The 18,166-nt window shown below is 37.4% G+C and overlaps 1 protein-coding gene across 1 annotated transcript in view; it reads left to right on the top strand.

The window, feature by feature from the left end:
* Positions 1-18,166, top strand: part of UBE3C (ubiquitin protein ligase E3C) — a 173,446-nt gene that overhangs the window by 115,608 nt on the left and 39,672 nt on the right. The window contains exons 17-18 of the mRNA XM_074946275.1: positions 670-802; positions 7,927-8,174. Of these exons, the coding sequence (XP_074802376.1) occupies positions 670-802; positions 7,927-8,174 (381 nt within the window). The remainder of the gene's footprint in view (positions 1-669; positions 803-7,926; positions 8,175-18,166) is intronic.

The following is an 18,166-nucleotide window of genomic DNA, read 5'->3' as shown; positions in this document are numbered from 1 at the left end:
CTTGTCTTAAGAACACACTCCATTAGGGCTATGATGGACTCTCTAGCTTGTTTGAGACAGGTTCCTATTGTAGAGATTTGCCAAGCAGCAACACTGAGTTCTGGTCACACTTTCACTAAGTGTTATTAATTGGACTTGGCATCGTGCTCTGATGCTCGGTTTGGTAAAGTGGTGCTGCAGTTCATTTTTGCCTCTAACTCCTTGCCTTCCATTCTCTGTTGGGGACACTGCTTGCTAATCTCCTATAAGTGAGGAGGCCCTTGAACAAGGAAGGGTTACTTACTAGTAACTCTTGTTTTTTGAGAGTTGCCTCTGTACATTCAGACTACTCACCACTTTCCCTTCTGCCTTCGAGTTCTTTGTATGTCAGAATTTTGACATCTAGGCAGAAGCAACTGAGATGGTCAGGGAGTGCGGGGTGCACTCCATTAGGTAGATGGAACTCATTATGTTGTCTTAGCTCAAGAGTGCTCTTCCCACACCCATAGCGGGTACAGCTTTGTTATGCAGTTCCATAAATGGCCACTAGATGCACCGAATCTCATACCTGCAAATGCACAGAAGCAACTGTTGCAGAACAATAGTTACTAATAAGGTGGTAACCCCTCTTTACTGAAAATGCAGATTTCAGTATGATTATTTGATTTCTTTTTCTACTCTTTTTACCAGATCTTTCAAAGACTGATCTACGCAGATAAACAGGAAGTTCAAGGAGATGGTCCATTTCTGGATGGAATTAATGTCACTATCCGAAGAAATTATATTTATGAAGATGCTTATGACAAACTTTCCCCTGAAAATGGTATGTTTGCATTTAAGTTCTAGAATATTCTAAAAATAACATTGATTGGTTGTATAAATCTCACCATATAATTATCTATTTGCTTTTACCCGACTGGAAGGTTTGGGTTTTTTTAAAAAAGAAGCGTCTTATCCCTGAAGTACCAAACATCCCCAGAATCCAGGTTCTCTCTGTCCACACACACACATATGAAATCCTCATTCAAGTTTGTCATCTTGATTATTGCTACCTCCTCCTCTCTGACCTCCTTGACAAATACATCTCTTGCCTTCAGCCCATTCAAACTAAATATTCATTGTGTGCCATCTCCATCCTTACAAGACTGTTTCTCTGACAACCTGTTTTGTGCTTTCTCCCTTGCTGTTTGTCTGCAATGAGTTTTAGCTGAACCGTTTCAAACCTCTAGCATAGACACAGCTTACTTGTGACTTATAAGGGAATGGGGCTAAGGTGAACTGGTTCCTGCTATGTGGGTGTAAATAATGTCTACAATAGGGGTGTGCACCTGTGTAGTTGCAACAGTGGCTAAAAATCCACAGTAGACGAGGCCTAACTTGTGGAAAGCCGTCACCAAACATATGGAGTTTTGGCATATAAGAAGAAAGTTTAAGGCACAAAATGAGTAATCCTGAGCAAGGGACATAAGTCAATAAGAAGAGATTCTATAAATACATTAGGACCAAGAGAAAAATGAAGTAAAGTATAGGTCCACTACTCACGGGGAAAGGAGAGCTGAGGTGGTTAATGCATGTTTTGCTTCACTCTTCATTTAAAAAAGGTTAATTGTGACAAGATGATAAGCACAATTAATATTAACAAAAAGGGGGAAGGAACTCAAATCAGAATAGGGAAAGAATATTTAGATAAGTTATATGTACTCAGGTCAGTAGGATTTGATGATATTTGTGCCATGGTACTTAAGGAATTAGCTGAAGTAATCTTGGAACCATTAGCGATTACCTGGAGGATAGATGAGGTCCCAGAGGACTAGAGAAGAGCAAACATAGTACCTGTCTTTAAAAGGGGGAGCAAAGGGGGTTCAGTGATCAATTGTTCTCCATGTCACTGAAGAAGGAATGGGCTTAATCTACAGCAAAAGAGGTTTAAGTTAGATATTAGGAAAAACTTTCTATCTATAAGGATAGTTAAGCTCTGAAATAGGCTTCTAAGGGAAGTTGTGGAATCTGTCATTGGATGTTTTTAAGAACAGGTTGGACAAACATCTGTCAGGGATGGTCCAGATATACTTGTTCCAGCATCAATGCAGGGGGGCTGAACTAGATCACCCCTCAAGGTCCTTTGTAGGCATACTTTTATATGATTCTATTAATATCTTTCCAAAGCACTGCAAAAGAACCAGCTTCAGCTTCACCCCACTACCTCATGAGTTCCTTGCTGGGGATTTTCTTTGGCTTGGAGGAATCCTCAATTAGTATAGAACTGGCATAGCTTGCTGCTGTACCTCGTTTCCCACATCCACTGATGTAAGAGGCATAGAGGGGCGTGGCTGGGATATCATGTGCTCTGGCAGTCCTCAGCTGCTGTAAGGACCCTAAGGGACCATTGCCTGCTGGTGCAAGTTGGAGTAGTCCCCAAGAATAAAAAGTCAGGGAGCCATAACTGGTTGTTGGTTTTCAGCTTCTGCTTTACACCTCTCTTGTGTTACCCTTGGTGGCTATGTGGGACAGGAGCTGTTCTTTGCTAGACTCTTCTCTAGGCTCAGACAGAGCCAGTTAACATCTTATACTGTTTTTGCTTGGGCTCCCACAGCCTGGCAGGTAAGTAGGCAGTGAGCACTCTGAGCTACTCTCTTCCTTCTCCTGTAGTGCAGCAGGTTGCCAGCAGGGGAATTGCTGAGTAATTGCAGCAGGGATGGGACAACTGCTCAGAATGTTCCCAGTTCACAAGAGGAGTGTTACCGAAGAGGCAGGGGAGGCAGTTGTGGAGTGTTACCCTCTATCTCTTTCTCATAGTGATGGCATTAATTCAAATATTTAAATTTACAAGTTCAAGGCACACTGCATGGAACACATTTTCCATTCACAATCAAATACATGTTTTCTTCTTAACTCAGTAGCCCTTGAGGGCTACGAGTGCCTCCTGGGCCAGAGGTTTGACACTGTATTAATAATAATAGTATGTACTGGAATTTCTTATATAAATGTATATGAAGTTCAGATGCATTGCATAGAGTCTTCAAATGTGGTTTAAATTGTATCTGTAGGTTCTATAAAACAATCAAAGTTTGAGGAAAATCACTTCAGTAGTTTGATTGTTTCTAGTTGAAAAGTCCAGAGTTTGACTTTTCCAAGTTTGAGATGCAGTGCATTGATTCTGATACTGAATGCTAGCTATTATAACCTACCCACATTGGTCTAAAAAAACAAACAATTTTTGTTAACTTAATGTAAACTAGTGAAACTGTTTTCTTTGACTTCTCTTTAACTTAGAGAATCTTTATTATGAAGATTAATTAAGATTATTAATGCTGAAGCATTTTTATAATACAAAATTTTTTACTTGGCTCTGATGTGTCATCTTCCATCTGAAGGTCTGGAAGCACATCAAGTATTGAATTAAGCTACATGATTCCCCCTGTGAAATAGTGAGGTGGTGTCGTCATTTTACAGATGGAGAAATTGGGATAGAAAGGGTATGTGTTGGAGCCACTAGTAAAACTTAGATCTCCTAGCATTCTATCCCATGACACAAAACTATCCTTTTGACCTGTTAGCTCTGACTGTCAAGGTATCCCGAACTCTGAGATCTCTGGCACGTACAAGTGAGAGAGACGCAAAGCTAAAGTGCTTCACAACCCCATAATGTTTTAAACTCTACTAAATTTGAAGTAATCTGGGGGGGGGGATCGGATCTGCCTTGCTAGATTTAAATTTTTATAACTTCAAAGCTACTAAATTAATCTCCTTAAACACTGACTTGTTTGGTAGATCTTTTTCATGCTTAAAAGGAAAGGGAAATATACTGTATTTTATTAAATTACTGTTTTCAGTTGGTTGCCTTAATATAGTCCTAATGTTACTCTTTCCTGTAACTAGATATTTATAGTTGCTTCAGGGAAAATGTGGTATTGAAGGTTGGGTCTGTAGTGTATCCTCTCTGTTTTTAAGAAGAGGTATACAATATGGCAACATACGACAAGCACTCCTGCATTATCTGATGTGTGCTCCAATTGTAGATTGTATTTGCTGTAGGAACAGAAGGCGAATTATCTTGTATATTTTTGTGTGCATTTTATTAACCTTTGGTGTGGTGGTGGTTAAAAATGGATAAGTCACAGGACTGGTAGTTGAGACCTGAATTCTGTCCATGGCTGTCATATACTCAAGAGGCATGTGACTTTCTGCAAGTCACGTAACTTCAGTGTGCCTTTGCAAAAATGGCGATGATACTAGAGTTCTGAGAGTAGTTGGTTAAAAAATTATTGAACTTTACAAACAGGAAAAGAAAGCAAACAAAATATGAAATTTTCAAATGTTTTTTCATTATTCAAAATTGTAATTTTTTTCGGCAAATAAATTTTGGTCTGCACATTGTTCAGACAGTTTGTTATGAATATTCACAATTCACGCTGGGTTGATTATTACATAAGTCACAATGCTATTTCTGACTAGGTAGCTTACTTAACTAATAAACATAGCATGAATTGTGAATTTTTACAAACAATTTAAAATTTGCTTTCAGCAAGTACTTGTTTATTCAAGCTTCAAGTAGCTTTTTGCAAGAATTCGCTCTGTTAAAGCTTCAGTTCTCCTATGGTCACAGAATGCAAACAAGAAGGTTCAAGAACAGAGTCAAACCAAACTTTATTTTTGAATCTGAACTAATATTTGCAGACTTTTTTTCCCACTCTTTGCTCCACTCTTACTTTATGTACTTTTAAAAAAAGTGTTTGAATTCTGTGGATAAAAGGGCTAAGTAAGTCTTCATATTATTGTTGCTTTCCCTTCAATACATGTATAACCTGTTTTCATTTTAAAGATCATTGTGTATGTGTCAAACGAGACTAAAAGCCATTTACACTGAAGGGGTTCTAGTAATGGTATGAAGTTTTTCACCTCTAATTTACAAGCTCAGATTACTACATCAGAAGTGACCAGATGCGGTTACTGATGATGGCTGTTTGACCTTTATGAAATAGGTGGTCTCATCCATTTCCAGATGGACAAGGGTCACTATCCCCAAACTATTGTCACGTGTATTATCAATTGACACACTTGTTGGTAATATCATTGAAGACACAGAATGAGCATGGAGTTTGAACTATCCTTTGACCCCCTAGAGGTGACCCCTCCATGCCAGATATGGATACATTCCAAACACAAAATAATTGTTTACATGCTTATTATAGACTATTTTCCACCCCCCACCTCACATTCCCTTCCCCTTTCGCAATAGGAGGAGGAAATTGTTTTTAATGTGCTCTCTCTATATATACATTTAAATACTGTTCAGTTTCAGTCGAAACGCTGTACATGTGGAATCTGGTTTAATCAACAGCAGCTATAGTGGGTGATAAACATTTTATTTATTTATATATATATATATTTTTTTTTCCATTGTTTATTTTTGAGTCAGTCTAGTTGCATGGAATAGTTCTAGTTAGATTCGGTGTGGTTCAGATATAGTGTAGCAGTATAGAAAAGAAGAAATTCCTAGAAACTGTAACAGGGATAGTTTCAGGGTCATAGACTGAATTGATTACAATGGACCTGGAAGATTGAATGCACATAGATGAGGTTTAGGAGTAATCAATAAAAAAAGAGATCACAAAAGAGCAATGGGCATTGATTTTGGAAGAAGGCAGCCAGTTTTTCCATATGCACTCAAGTAAAAGAGAATCATTATAAAGTAATGCTTCAGTGGTACCTTACTCAGTCTAGATCATTTAAAAAAATAGGAGTGGAATGGAATTGAGATTTTGGAGACAAAGACCCCTTATATGTATTAGTAGGACTACCTCAAGATCATGAGTGGCAAAGTCATGAATAATGCAGGCCACATCAAACAAGTGTTGATAAAATCCTTACCCCATACCACACCTACATGTATACTGTAGATGTCATCATATATGTTGTGGAAAAATTATTTTAGAATTGTTTGAGTTTCTGAAAGTTTTACTGGGACTATTTTTTCTCCTCCACCCTTTTCTATCTCTGAATCGTCATAAGGTATTGGACCTTACAGCTGTCATTGGTACCAAGCTGAACACTGCCCATTCTATGTCTCAGGCCAATATAACTTTGTGGAAGAGGGCCTTCTGTAGTGGGAGAAAGCAGAAAACATTTTTCTGACTAGTGGATTTTTTTTTTTTTTTTTTTGTTAAGTAGCTGGAGTGAAGTTGCTCAGAGAACTGGAATGTTAACAGTAGTTCCAGTGAGATGGACTATTGGGCAGAATGCATGTAAAGCTGGCGTTTATTACAAGATACTGCAATTTATCCCATGAATATTACCTACATATATGATGTGCTATATACAGTACGTATTGCAATGGAATAAAGCTTTATCAGCATTTGTTTGGTATTGGTCACATTGATCAACAACAGAATGACATGAGTCGGCTCAAACAAGTGCTGATGAAAAGTTTATTATCCTTCTTCCCGCTTGATTGTGCTTCATATATACGCTACACGTTTTATAGAAATATGATTTCTGAAATGTTTTAGAGAGGAAAAAATAATGGGTACTATATTTCGTACCCTCCCTTGTAAAGCCTGGCTCCCTAAATACCCTGAGTCCAACTTTCCACAGTTCATTACAGCTAATGAAATGTAAGAAATCCTTCTGACACATACCTAGTTAATCCTGTACTTTTAAGGTCTATAATGTAGACAGGCCTAGGAGCAAGTGATATGTATCCTATTAGAACTCTACCCAGTGCAATGGAATAAATCTCCTGTTTCCAACCATTATATGTTATGAAATGTCAAACCTTACACCTGTGTTGGTCCTGGACTGAATAATGCACATCCTCTGCTTTGGGTAGGAATAATTTTGGAAGAAAGAAAACTTTCAGGCAGACTTTTAAAAAAGGAAAGAAAAAAAATCTAGCTCTTTACAACTGGCTTTCAAGTGTTCCTAGTAAGAGAGGTGGTTTAGGCCCCAATTTTGTCTTGTGAAGACTTTACTGGGGCTGTATATGGGCACAGCAGTCTATCCACCTGCAACAAATAGCAGGATCAGGAACTTAATGTGAAGAGTATTGAAGAGTACAGATAAGGAGGTTTGAAGGGGCATGATCAGTGAGTGTCACTCACACACCACACCTGTCAGGTAGGGGTGTGTGTGTGTGTGTGTACAGTATGTGATATTTTTTCACTTTGTCAACTGGACTTGGACTCATAAATCATCTCACTGAGATGACTGCTGATATTCCAAATCTCTGAGCAGCTTTCAAACAGCAGCCTTCCATTTTAATTAAAAAAAAAATAACAAAAAAACCCTGACTAAGATCTAAGGTGCAGGATGGATAATATTCAGCCTTGAACTAGTGACAGATTTAAGATCCAGTATTTCATGAACCATGCATGTGGACTAAAAATGTTTTATCTAGTGGAGGAGCTGGACAGTCCTATTTTCTAGTGGGATACACAGCATTTGTTTCTAAACCTGCTAAATTGGAAGATATTGGGTCTTAAACTTCCAACATTATTCTGTAAAGAGTAGCTATTTAAAAAAATTCATGGAGGTTGCTATAATTTCTCCCTGCCTTTGAGGCCCATATAGTTGAATTTATTATGCAAAAAGAGACTCGGTTGACAGGTGGAGAGACACCCGAAATGGTACCACTGTTACTCTATAAAACTTGTGTACAATAGTTTTTCTGTAAAATAAGTTTTATAAACAGCATATATGGCCAGGTGGTTCGGTATGAAGTCTTCGTAGGATTCATTTGGGATGAGCTGTATTATTCATAAGTTACTTCCCCGCTTTTGAGTAATGCAGCCATCTCAAACTCAAGCCAATAATAGATTTCTGCAACAGCACAATACACTTATGTATCTGTACTGACATCTAAATGTAGTGTGTGTGTGTTTTTTTCCCTGAAACAAATTTTGTATAGGTTCTTGTATGTGACTTTTCTTCTCAACTTTTTCCCCCCAGAACCTGATCTGAAAAAGCGAATTCGTGTTCATTTACTTAACGCACATGGCCTGGATGAAGCTGGTATTGATGGTGGTGGAATTTTTAGAGAATTTCTGAATGAACTGCTTAAATCAGGATTTAATCCTAACCAGGGATTTTTTAAGACCACTAATGAAGGACTTCTTTACCCCAACCCTGCTGCACAGATGCTCGTTGGAGATTCTTATGCCAGACACTATTACTTCCTAGGAAGGATGCTTGGAAAGGTGAAAACTTTAAAAAAAAATTATTGTTGTACAATACATAACAGTAGGAGTAAAAAGATAATTTACAGTGGAAGCTTTTTTTAAAAAAGTAAATTTAAGAAAGGAGGAGTAAGTTGGGGAAGTTTAATGTTTTTCTTTGTCAGTTTGGAGGGAAGGGAATATTTTTATTTAAGGGTAATGTAAATAATATTGCCACTTTATTTACTCACTGGCTGTATAGCTAGATTATTAATGCACCTGCATAATTCTCATTAATGTTAATGATAGTTACACAGTTGAAGTGAGAAGAGAATTAGAGGCATTAAGTCCCAATCCAGCCAAGTTTTGAATTACATATTTAGCTTTAACCACAAGGTTAGTCTCATTGAAGCCAATGGAAGTACTCAGATGCACAAGTCATTGTGTATCAGGGTTTTAGAAACTACAGTATTCTCAAGAGTTTGGCTGCAAATATTTTTTCATCATGCCAGTTATGTGAAATGAATATTTGCAGGAATTAGCAGGTTTTTGGTTACACGAGGCACATTGCTAAATTTCAGAACTGTTGCTCTGATCATTTCTAACCAATGTGACCTAATGATACCATACAGAAAAGGTGCATAATGTAATACTGAGTTAAGTTCTCGTTCTCAATTTCTTTTCCTACTCATTATTGGATTCCAACCTGGGCATCATATTTGACTTGGACCTCTCTCTAGGTCCTCACATCCAGACTAAATCTTGCAGACACTTTCTGCATAAAATCTCTAAGATACAAACCTTCCCTATCAATCCAAGCTAAAACTCTCATTCAGGCTCTCATCATCACATATCTCAATTACTGCAGCTTAATTTTCTCCTTGACAAATGGAATCCTGCCCCCCTCATATCCATTCAGAATGCTGTTGGAAAGATCTTCACTTAAAGGCCCTTAGCAGCCGGTCCCCACCCTGAAATATCATTTCTCATTTGCTGTTGAGATGTTGACTCCTGCCTCTGATTGGCTGATGATGCCAGTCTTCATTTTCTGCTTGTTAAATTTTCAAGCAAGTACCTTTGTGCTTTTTCCTATGCTGCTTCTTTCTTGGGTGGAGCTCACTGTAAAAAATGACAAAGCTACCTCATTATCCTCCTTTAAATCCCTTCTCTAAACTCTCCTTTTCTATGATGCCTTCAAAAAATTTGACATCAATTAGGCTGCTGGTGTTCTAAGACCACTACCTATCATGCTGACCAATTTTCTCTCATTGTTTCCTTGTGCTCCCCCATCTGTCTGTATCCATTTATTTTCTCTTGTCTTAGATTGTAAGCTTTTGGGGGCGTCGGGACTGTCCTTACGTTCTTGGTTTGTACAGCTCTGAGCACACTGGAGTCCTGGTCCATGTCTGGGGGTACAGTACTACCAATAATAAATAATGTGTTAAATTTTAGTGCCACGTACTGTAGAGGAAATAATATTTTAATTCTCTGGTTATTGGCCCACACTTTAAGTAACTGAAGTAGATAGATACCCAATTGCATGTGTAGGTATTGACTGTGTTGATAGTTCAGAGGGTGGAGAAGAAAGGAAATGTTTCCTTTACAATATATTGAGAAATGTAAAGAGCCGTTTTCCAGGAATTTAGCCGTACGTCTTGCACTGGCAATAGTATTCCATAGCTAATCCTCAACACAGCTCTGAAAAATCTTTCTTCATTTTTATTTTTAAAAGGGAAAAATTTTGGGTGCCAGTTGTTTGGTTGTAATGAGGATGTTCATGAAGAATTTAGCATAGAAGGGAGCTGATAAAGAGTATTATTTATATAGTAACTTTCACACTGTTTGAGTTTATCATTTACTGTGCATCTGTGTTATAATTTTGGTACCATATTTTGGAGGCTTTGGATTTTGATGCTGTGGAAAGCCAAACTACAATAAATTACTGCTGAATGTAGCTAGCTGGTAATGAAAATGAAAGTTTAATGAGAAATGGGAGCTTAATTTCACTATGACTTCTGCTAAAATTTGTTGCTGTTTTCTGGCCAGCTCTGGTATTGAGAGTGCGTTACAAAGAGCATTGAGTATAGTTCTTGTTAACATTCTTTAAAGCCAGGGACTTCTAACCAGTAATTTTGAGCATTTGTATTTCAACCATAAACATAGCAATGATTGCTATTGTTTTAATTGGTAAAACTCTGGGTAAATTTTTAAAGGCACCTAGTATCCAATTTTCAAAAGTAATTTTGGGACTGGTGCAAAACTTCCATTGACTTTCAATGAGATTAAGGCTCTGAAGTCTCAGATTTTGAAAATTTTACTCTCCATATTTGAGTTTAAAGGAAAACTTTCATCATGCATTCAGATGGATTCTGTATTTTTAGTCCTTCTCTACTTCGTGAGACTATCCAGATGCTGGAAAAACGTGTGCACAAAACCACAAGTGTACAAGGGGTGGTGAGTTGAGCCCCCACTTGCAATGTATGTGAGCAGAGTAGGGAAGTTACACCACTGCCAGGTCAATTGGTCCAAAATTTAGGACTGAAAAAAACAAAGTTTTATGCCATTGATTATCTCACAGAAATGTTGGTATGATTTTTTTTTTAAAGTTCTGTGGAAGCAGGTTTTTTGGAAGAAAAATAATTCAGTGCATAAGAATAAAAAAAATTATTATACATGGACTAAAAACGGGTTAGAAAAATGCAAAAATTCTGTGAAAAGTAAACTTTTGGAACAATGGTCCAGTTTTAATAAACGACATCATTAATGCAAGTAAGAACATTTTTTTAGACATTTGTTTTTAACCCAACAGTGCCCTCTTAAAAATAGCAAAAGAATGGAATTCTGGTCTAAAAATTAATTTGGGCAACCCTCCACCTTTAGAATATCCAAATGATCACTACATGAAGACTTGTGAAACAGGGAAGACTCCAAATCAGCCACTTGCATTAAAGCAACGTATCCATTTTTGAAGGACACACTATAATTAGGAGTGGGCCGAAGCCAAACCTCACATCCAAATAGCCCTGAACTATGGAAAATATTGTAGGTCTGACCTGCCTATAGATTCATGACTTCATTCTCTCCCTGGTCTGCAGAGCCCAGCAACTATAAGTTTGTTGGGGGCTGGAGGGTGGGAGGAATCACAATTGTTTAAAAGCTGCCTGCAGTCTCTTCTTTTGAGGGCTCAAAAGGTGCCTCTTGGAGCTCCAAAAGAAGTTGGAGTTGATCTGGGAGCAGACAGGGCTGGGAGATGCTTGTATTTATTGGAACTATTTTTCCAGAAACTGATTGCAATATTGGACCCTTAATTTTATTTATTATCAGTTAACAGCACTTCTGTGATTGCATCTTAAATATTAATATAAGGGCATGAGAAGTCACAAAGAAAAAGTGATGCTGTCCTTTGTTTAGAAAGAGCTCTATCAGAACAAGTGTTTTGTTTTTGCCCTTTGAAATCAGAGAATATATCATTTAACATTTTGAAGGCATAGATTATTGTTGTATTTGCAGTATGTTTGCATAAGGTATGAAGTGACAGTGTTATTTAATAATTAGCTCTACCCAGGTGCAGAGACACCTTTTTACTGGCATGTTTAGAGAGCTGATTCATTAAACAGAAAGATAAGGCACGGCCTTACTATTCAGTACCTGCCAGTATTATGGTCTGAGTTAGACATTATTGAATAGTCATTCATCCATTTCCAGAAATGCTTCATTTTATGCATTTGCGCAGAATTATTTAAAAGCAGTAGTACATTATTAAAAGCTTTTTTGTAAATAAAATAGGAATACTGCAAAGGAAGCAATCAGGCATCCACAGCAATTTCTTATTTGCATAAACCAAAAGACAGTGTTGCCACTGAAAACTCTCACTTAAAAAGTTTCAGTGTTATCAGAAAACAAATACATTAAAATTTAATAATTTACATAAATTCTATGTATCCCAGTAACCCTTCAGTGCTATTAGCCAAGTGCGTTTGACTTTCAGAACTGTGTAGATTCATAACCAGATTTACTTTTTTCTGTTTCCTGTCCAGAGGTTTTTTAATAACTTAACATATATCCATGATGCTATTTGATTGATTAATAAAATTGGGCAAAGGATTAATAAAATGTCTTCTAAATCTTATATTTTGAAGCTCTTTAAATCTAGATGATAATTACAAAATTCCTACCAAAAACCTGTTAATTATTTAGGTTGCAAAGTTAAGCAGTTGAAAGTTTGGAAATGCAAGATTTACAGTTGCCCATGCAAATTTATTTCTGCCCCTTTGTGCATTTAATCTGTACACTGAATGAATCAGGGCGGCGATCCTGTGGAAAGTAATAATTGTCAATCATAAGTAATTGCCTAGTTTTTTTAAAAATAATTCTTCTGTGTACAACTGTAAAAACTATGCATTATTAGCAGGGTTTGAATCTTGACTCTTTAGCACTGCAGCACAGACTTCTACCACTTGAGCTACAGGACTAACTACATTAGCTGGCAGTAGGAGAAGGCTGTTATCTCTCAGAGGGGGGTGGACTGCTGGTGATATGGACTATCCAAGGTTAAGGGGGATCCTGCTCAGCCTAGCTCTCTTTCTGTCCTCCTCTCTGCGAGGTGAGACGCTCCCGTTCCTTGTCCTGCCTCCAGAGCTGTGAATGGGATGCTGTTATCATGTGCTCTGGGGATAGGAGGGAAGGGGAGTGGAAGTATATGGCTTGGCTTAGCTTCCTTTCCCTCCCCTTCCACAACCGCTGTTCTGCCAGCTCCTAGATTTCCCAGTACAGTTTCTGCTGCTTTGGCAGCAGTGTGGCTCTTTAGAATGTTACTGTTCAGTTGTTTTGTTAGGCTGCCAAAATTTTCTTGAGCAACACAAGTAAGAGAAGGAAAATGGTGATTTGTGACCGTTTCTAAATCAGCTAAATGTGAATGGAATTTCATGGGACAGTGAAAAGTCACTTCTGTAGCCGAAGAACTTTCTATCTGATTAATTTCAAAGATCTGCTGCAAACATGGAGGTGTTAAAGCTTCTCAAAAAAGGTTACAATTTTTTTTAATAATGGAAAGTGTTAGGCAACCTAAATATACACCCCTTATAAAAATACTTAGCACTGACGTAGTGCTTTGAAAACATAAATCAGTCTTACAACATCCTTATAACTATAACAGCCCCCATTTTACAGAAGTGGAATTTAAGGCAGAAAAGTGAAGTGGTTCACAGTCAATGACCATAGAAGGATCAGAAATCAGAATTGTCAGGGATAAATAGTCAAAATATATAATTTGAAACCTTGACATTATACACTAGATTATAACAGATGGGATTTTTGACAGTTTTAGTTGTTACATTCTTATGCAGAATCACTAGCTAGTTTAGAGATGTGGCTGAAAGATTGTTGAACAGAAGTGAACTTGTTAGTCCTCATGTTTGGAACTAGAACTTTTATGGTTTCTTACTACTTCCATTTTGGAGCAGGTCTGATAGTTCTGAATATAAGACTGTTTTGTCATGTGTGACTTCTAATGTCTTTGACAGTATTTTTGATTGCTTCAGACACTAGTATTCCATTACACTTATACTCAACTGGTTCCCAAGACCGAATGAGCTATCTCCTCTATTTGTGCTCTTTGCCTCTAGACCATTGATGAGGACTAGTGAGCCATGGATCGGTGGTCCTGATTCATTTGTGTGATCTATCAATGTGAAGCTTTTTTGCAGAAATCAGAATCAAAAGTCCTCTGAAGACACTGAAGATTTGTAAAAAGAAGTTTGAGTTTGTTTTGTCATGGTGTATCCTATTTCTTAGAAAGGTGGCAGGACACAGAATGAAGGGTTTGTTTTTTGCTTGCTTTGAATTATGAAAGCCTGTCTGCATGGGAACTAAATGAGTGGTAAAGCAGCATTCTGAGGACATGTTAGGTAGAGAGGCAAAGATGTTAAACTTTTTAAAAATTGGTAGTAATATTTTGATGATAGTATGCAGGGACATTGTTAATAATCTATGATAAAGATCAATCACAGCAATTACTATTAATTTAGGACTGAAATAATTTATTTATGGCCTTGTGGGCATTATATTGATGCATATTAAAGAAGGTATTTTCTCAATTGCTTTGATTGCACAACATACTATAGTTTTTTAATATATGTGGTGATCTGATTATGGTGGACTATGTGCAATGAGATCTAAGAGTGTTGTGTTAAGCTTAGATATTTGACAAGTGAAGTTTTAAAGCTGTATCTTTCAGTAAGATTAGATAACTACTGAATGAAAAGGTATTGGATCAAATGCTAAATGGCTTATGACTAAATCAAATTGAAATAGGGAAAAATTAATTATTGATTCTAATGAAATGTAATGAATTACATTTCTGAAATATGAAGGGTTTGCTTTGTGATTTTAATTGACGAACCAAATGGGATAAATAGTGCACAAGGTTGCATATTTGTATATAATTAAGGATTCATATACAATGTGCAGAATTCCTGAATATACAGCTAATCCAAAACTAGAAAGATTATAGACTAGTTCATTTGTTATTGTGCAAGATATTATCCATAGGTCCAATTTTAATCTTATTGGCCTTTACACTATTCCTTTACAGATGAACTAAAATGCTTTTTAATTGTCTTAGGGACTAATATAAAACCCATTGAAATCAATCGGAACCTGTCCATTGGCTACAGTGCATATTGGATTATGGCCTAAACTCCTAAATCATGTACAGAATACATATGAAGGCTTTGAGTAAATGAGTTTTAAACAACACACACATGCATACTTCCCTGCACTAAAAAGACGAATAGGGAAAACAAAGAAAGAGTAGGAAAAGACTACAGAGATAGCAGTTAAACTTATTCATTTTAATAGCTAAAATCATTGTGCCTCAGTCACCACACATGGGCCTAGTCGACACATGAAGGTTAGGTCGACATAGTTATGGAGCTCAGAGGCATGAAAAATTCACTCCCCTGAGTGGTGTAGTTATGCTGATTTTAACCCCTGGTGTAGACACAATTAAGTTGATGGAAGAATGCTTCCATTGACCTAGCTACCATCACTTGGGGAAGTGGAGTTCCTATAGTGATGGAAAAACCCTTTCTTTTGCTGTAGGAAGTGTCTAAGTTATGGCACACTAGCTGTGCTGCTGTAGCGCCCATAGTGTCACCGTACATTATCGTGGTAGTCGTCTTCTGCCTATTTTCTCTGTCAGAATTTTTTCCTAATTTCTAGGCTATACTTTTTTCCCTTTAGTTTTGTCCATTTAGTAAAGATCTACTCTGGTTTGGCTTAAATCAGTCAACTGTATTATTCATTTGTAGTGCAAGCTCCATTGACCAGCATTAATTCCCAGAAAGGTGGGTGTGAAATTAGCATGCTAACAAACAAGTAGATTGTTTGTACAAACTCATTATTTAAATCATTTCCAAAGTTCTATTTCCAAACAACAAAATGGAATCAAGGAGTCAAGTATTGCTTAAACTCACGGTACTTTTGTGTTTGGTCAAAAATGACATGAATCTTCTGTACGATGACTTTAAAAAGAGAAGTAAGCAGTTTAAAAGATTGTTCAGAAAAGAAAAATATCTCTTTTTAGCAGATCATTTTCCCCCTAAGTTTCCTGATCTGTTTAAAAGGGTCAAAATAGTAAATCACCAAAATAAGAGTATGGAAGTTGCATATTCCATTAATTATGACAGAATATATGCAACTCCTGAGATATTTTAAAGGAGGTGTTCAGCCTGTTTATGAATATTTACATACATTGGTATGAATTTATTTTCTAACATAGTTATTCAACCAGCTAATTCCTTTGTGTGCTGGTTTACTTAACATAACCAATTATCTTTTGATTACAAAGTACTCAACTTAGTACCAACATTGTAAATATATGTCCAGCACTAAAAGGCTACTAAAATGTGGTATTTTAACACTAAATCTTGAGGAGGGAAAAGAGTATATTGATTGATTGTGATATTTATTGGGTCATAATGTATCTAAATTTTCTTTAATGCTTATGTTAGTGATTGTTTACCGATAAAGTGCACAAAGGTCTCTGCAAGCAGCTCTACATGGAAAGAATTACCTCATGTCAGTGGTCACTTATCAATTAAAAGTTCCATTAGCAGATGATTCTGTTTCTGGTTTGTGTACTTATTGCATTTTATTGCCTCTAAATCAGGTTCCTGGACAAGAAATAAATAAACAGTTAAAAGTATGTGGTAATGGCATCCTGATCTTTTTTCACATTTGGAAACACCTAGGTCCATTTAAGTCAAGTTCAGAATATTTACTGAAATGAATTCTTCATTGTATTTGAATTCTTATTTAAAATGACCAGATTACTGATATTAATACATGTTGATTTATCTTGATAAAGTGTGTCTAGAGGTTAGATAAATAACAGATAACTGGACTAATTTTAAAAGAATGTAATTCAGATCATAAAAGTAAAACTTTGTTTCTAATTTACTTCCACATTCTCATTTTTACTTCCCATCAAATTTTGTTTAAACTTGAAGCCAGAAAATTCTGTAAAACAGATCACTGGAACTTCAGTCAGCAACACTAGCAACGTAGTAGTTTAGTAACTATCAGTTCATCCAGGATTTTTTCAAATGTGCAGAATTTGTATGCCTAACAAGAAAAGCAAATGACATAGCAATCTAGGGGTACATCATCAATCAGATATTGACCCCAACCCTTAAGGCCCCACCCACCTGAAACTGCATCCCTGGGATATTACTTTCAGAGTCGAGATTGACACATGACTAGAAACAAGGATTGTGTGCGATCCCTCTTAGAAGTTTTCCCACCACCCTTTGCCAATCAGAATGGGTTTCAGCCCCGTAGGATCTCCCCAAGAGTGGGTATGACCAATAAGAGCAAGTTCAGGGGCATGGAGACCTGTCCAGAAGAGGGATGTGTGACCCCTCTAAGAACACCTCCCACAGTCCTCTACCAATTGACATGAGTTTCACCCCCTTAAGCCCTCCTGGAAGGGAAACATACCAATCAGAAATAGGTATAGCACGAGAGTCTAGGCCAGAACCCTCAAACTGTGGAGCTCAGCATTTGCCCATCGGCAGCACCACCCCCTGAGGCCCCATCAGTGTGTGGAAGAAGCCATCTACTTTCAAGAGCGTGTTTTTCAGAAATCGTGGAAATGCTAAGGGGAAACATGGCCTCCTTCTTTACCCCCATGAGAATTATGGAATTCGTTTTAGTTCCGAGGCCGCTCAGTCACCTGTGGAGAAAGCGCTACATCAGCAAGAGTTCTGAGGAGCAGGGAGCTGTCGAGGGGAGCCTTTTAGTCCAGCTGTTGATGGATATGTTGGAACCTGACCCCGAGACCGGAGTGCTCGTGAGGCAGACTGACGAGTGTGATGGCCACTGAGCATTCACCCCCATGGAGGAAGGGAACCGTGGCTCATCAAAAGACATTGCTCAGGTAAATAACTATAAAAAGGATGGGGTTTAATGAGTAGGAACCGATCTGGGGTTGCATAAATCTAAAAAACAGCAGACTTACAGCTGTTTCTTTTCTGAAAATCTCTTGACAGCTCGACAAGGCCTTTGAGAACCCTGTGTGGGTAAATCTGTCATGCATCAGCTGTTTTTGCTCATGCGTGAGACACAGATCTCAAGACCAGACCTTGGATTTGAACAAAACGGAAGAATGAGGCAGCTCAGACCCCTGTATAGGCAGGGGTCATAGTGTCTATTTTTCGCAGTCTGCTGTAAAATAGTGTGTTAAATCAGCCAATTAATAAAATTTGTTTAAATTCTCATTGTGAACATGTCACGTGCACATCAGTTTACTACGTTATATTATCAGTTCTGTCCACAATGAAGTACTTGCCATAACCTTTGGAATAGTGCACTATGATTGAGTAGTCTTGGAACTTTTTCTGAAAAAACATCTTAACAAAGGCAGAAAGACACTTGCTGTCCCTAAACTCCCAGGATTTTTCTGGCTTTAGGGACATAGCAAAAATGTAATTGGGCACACGCAACCCTGTCCCTTTCGTGCATTCAAAATTGTA

This window comes from Natator depressus, chromosome 2 (genome assembly GCF_965152275.1).
Source record: "Natator depressus isolate rNatDep1 chromosome 2, rNatDep2.hap1, whole genome shotgun sequence".
Classification (NCBI taxonomy): Eukaryota; Metazoa; Chordata; order Testudines; family Cheloniidae; genus Natator; species Natator depressus.
The sequence above is the reverse complement of the archived record's forward strand: the minus strand, read 5'-3'. Positions and strand labels throughout refer to the sequence as shown.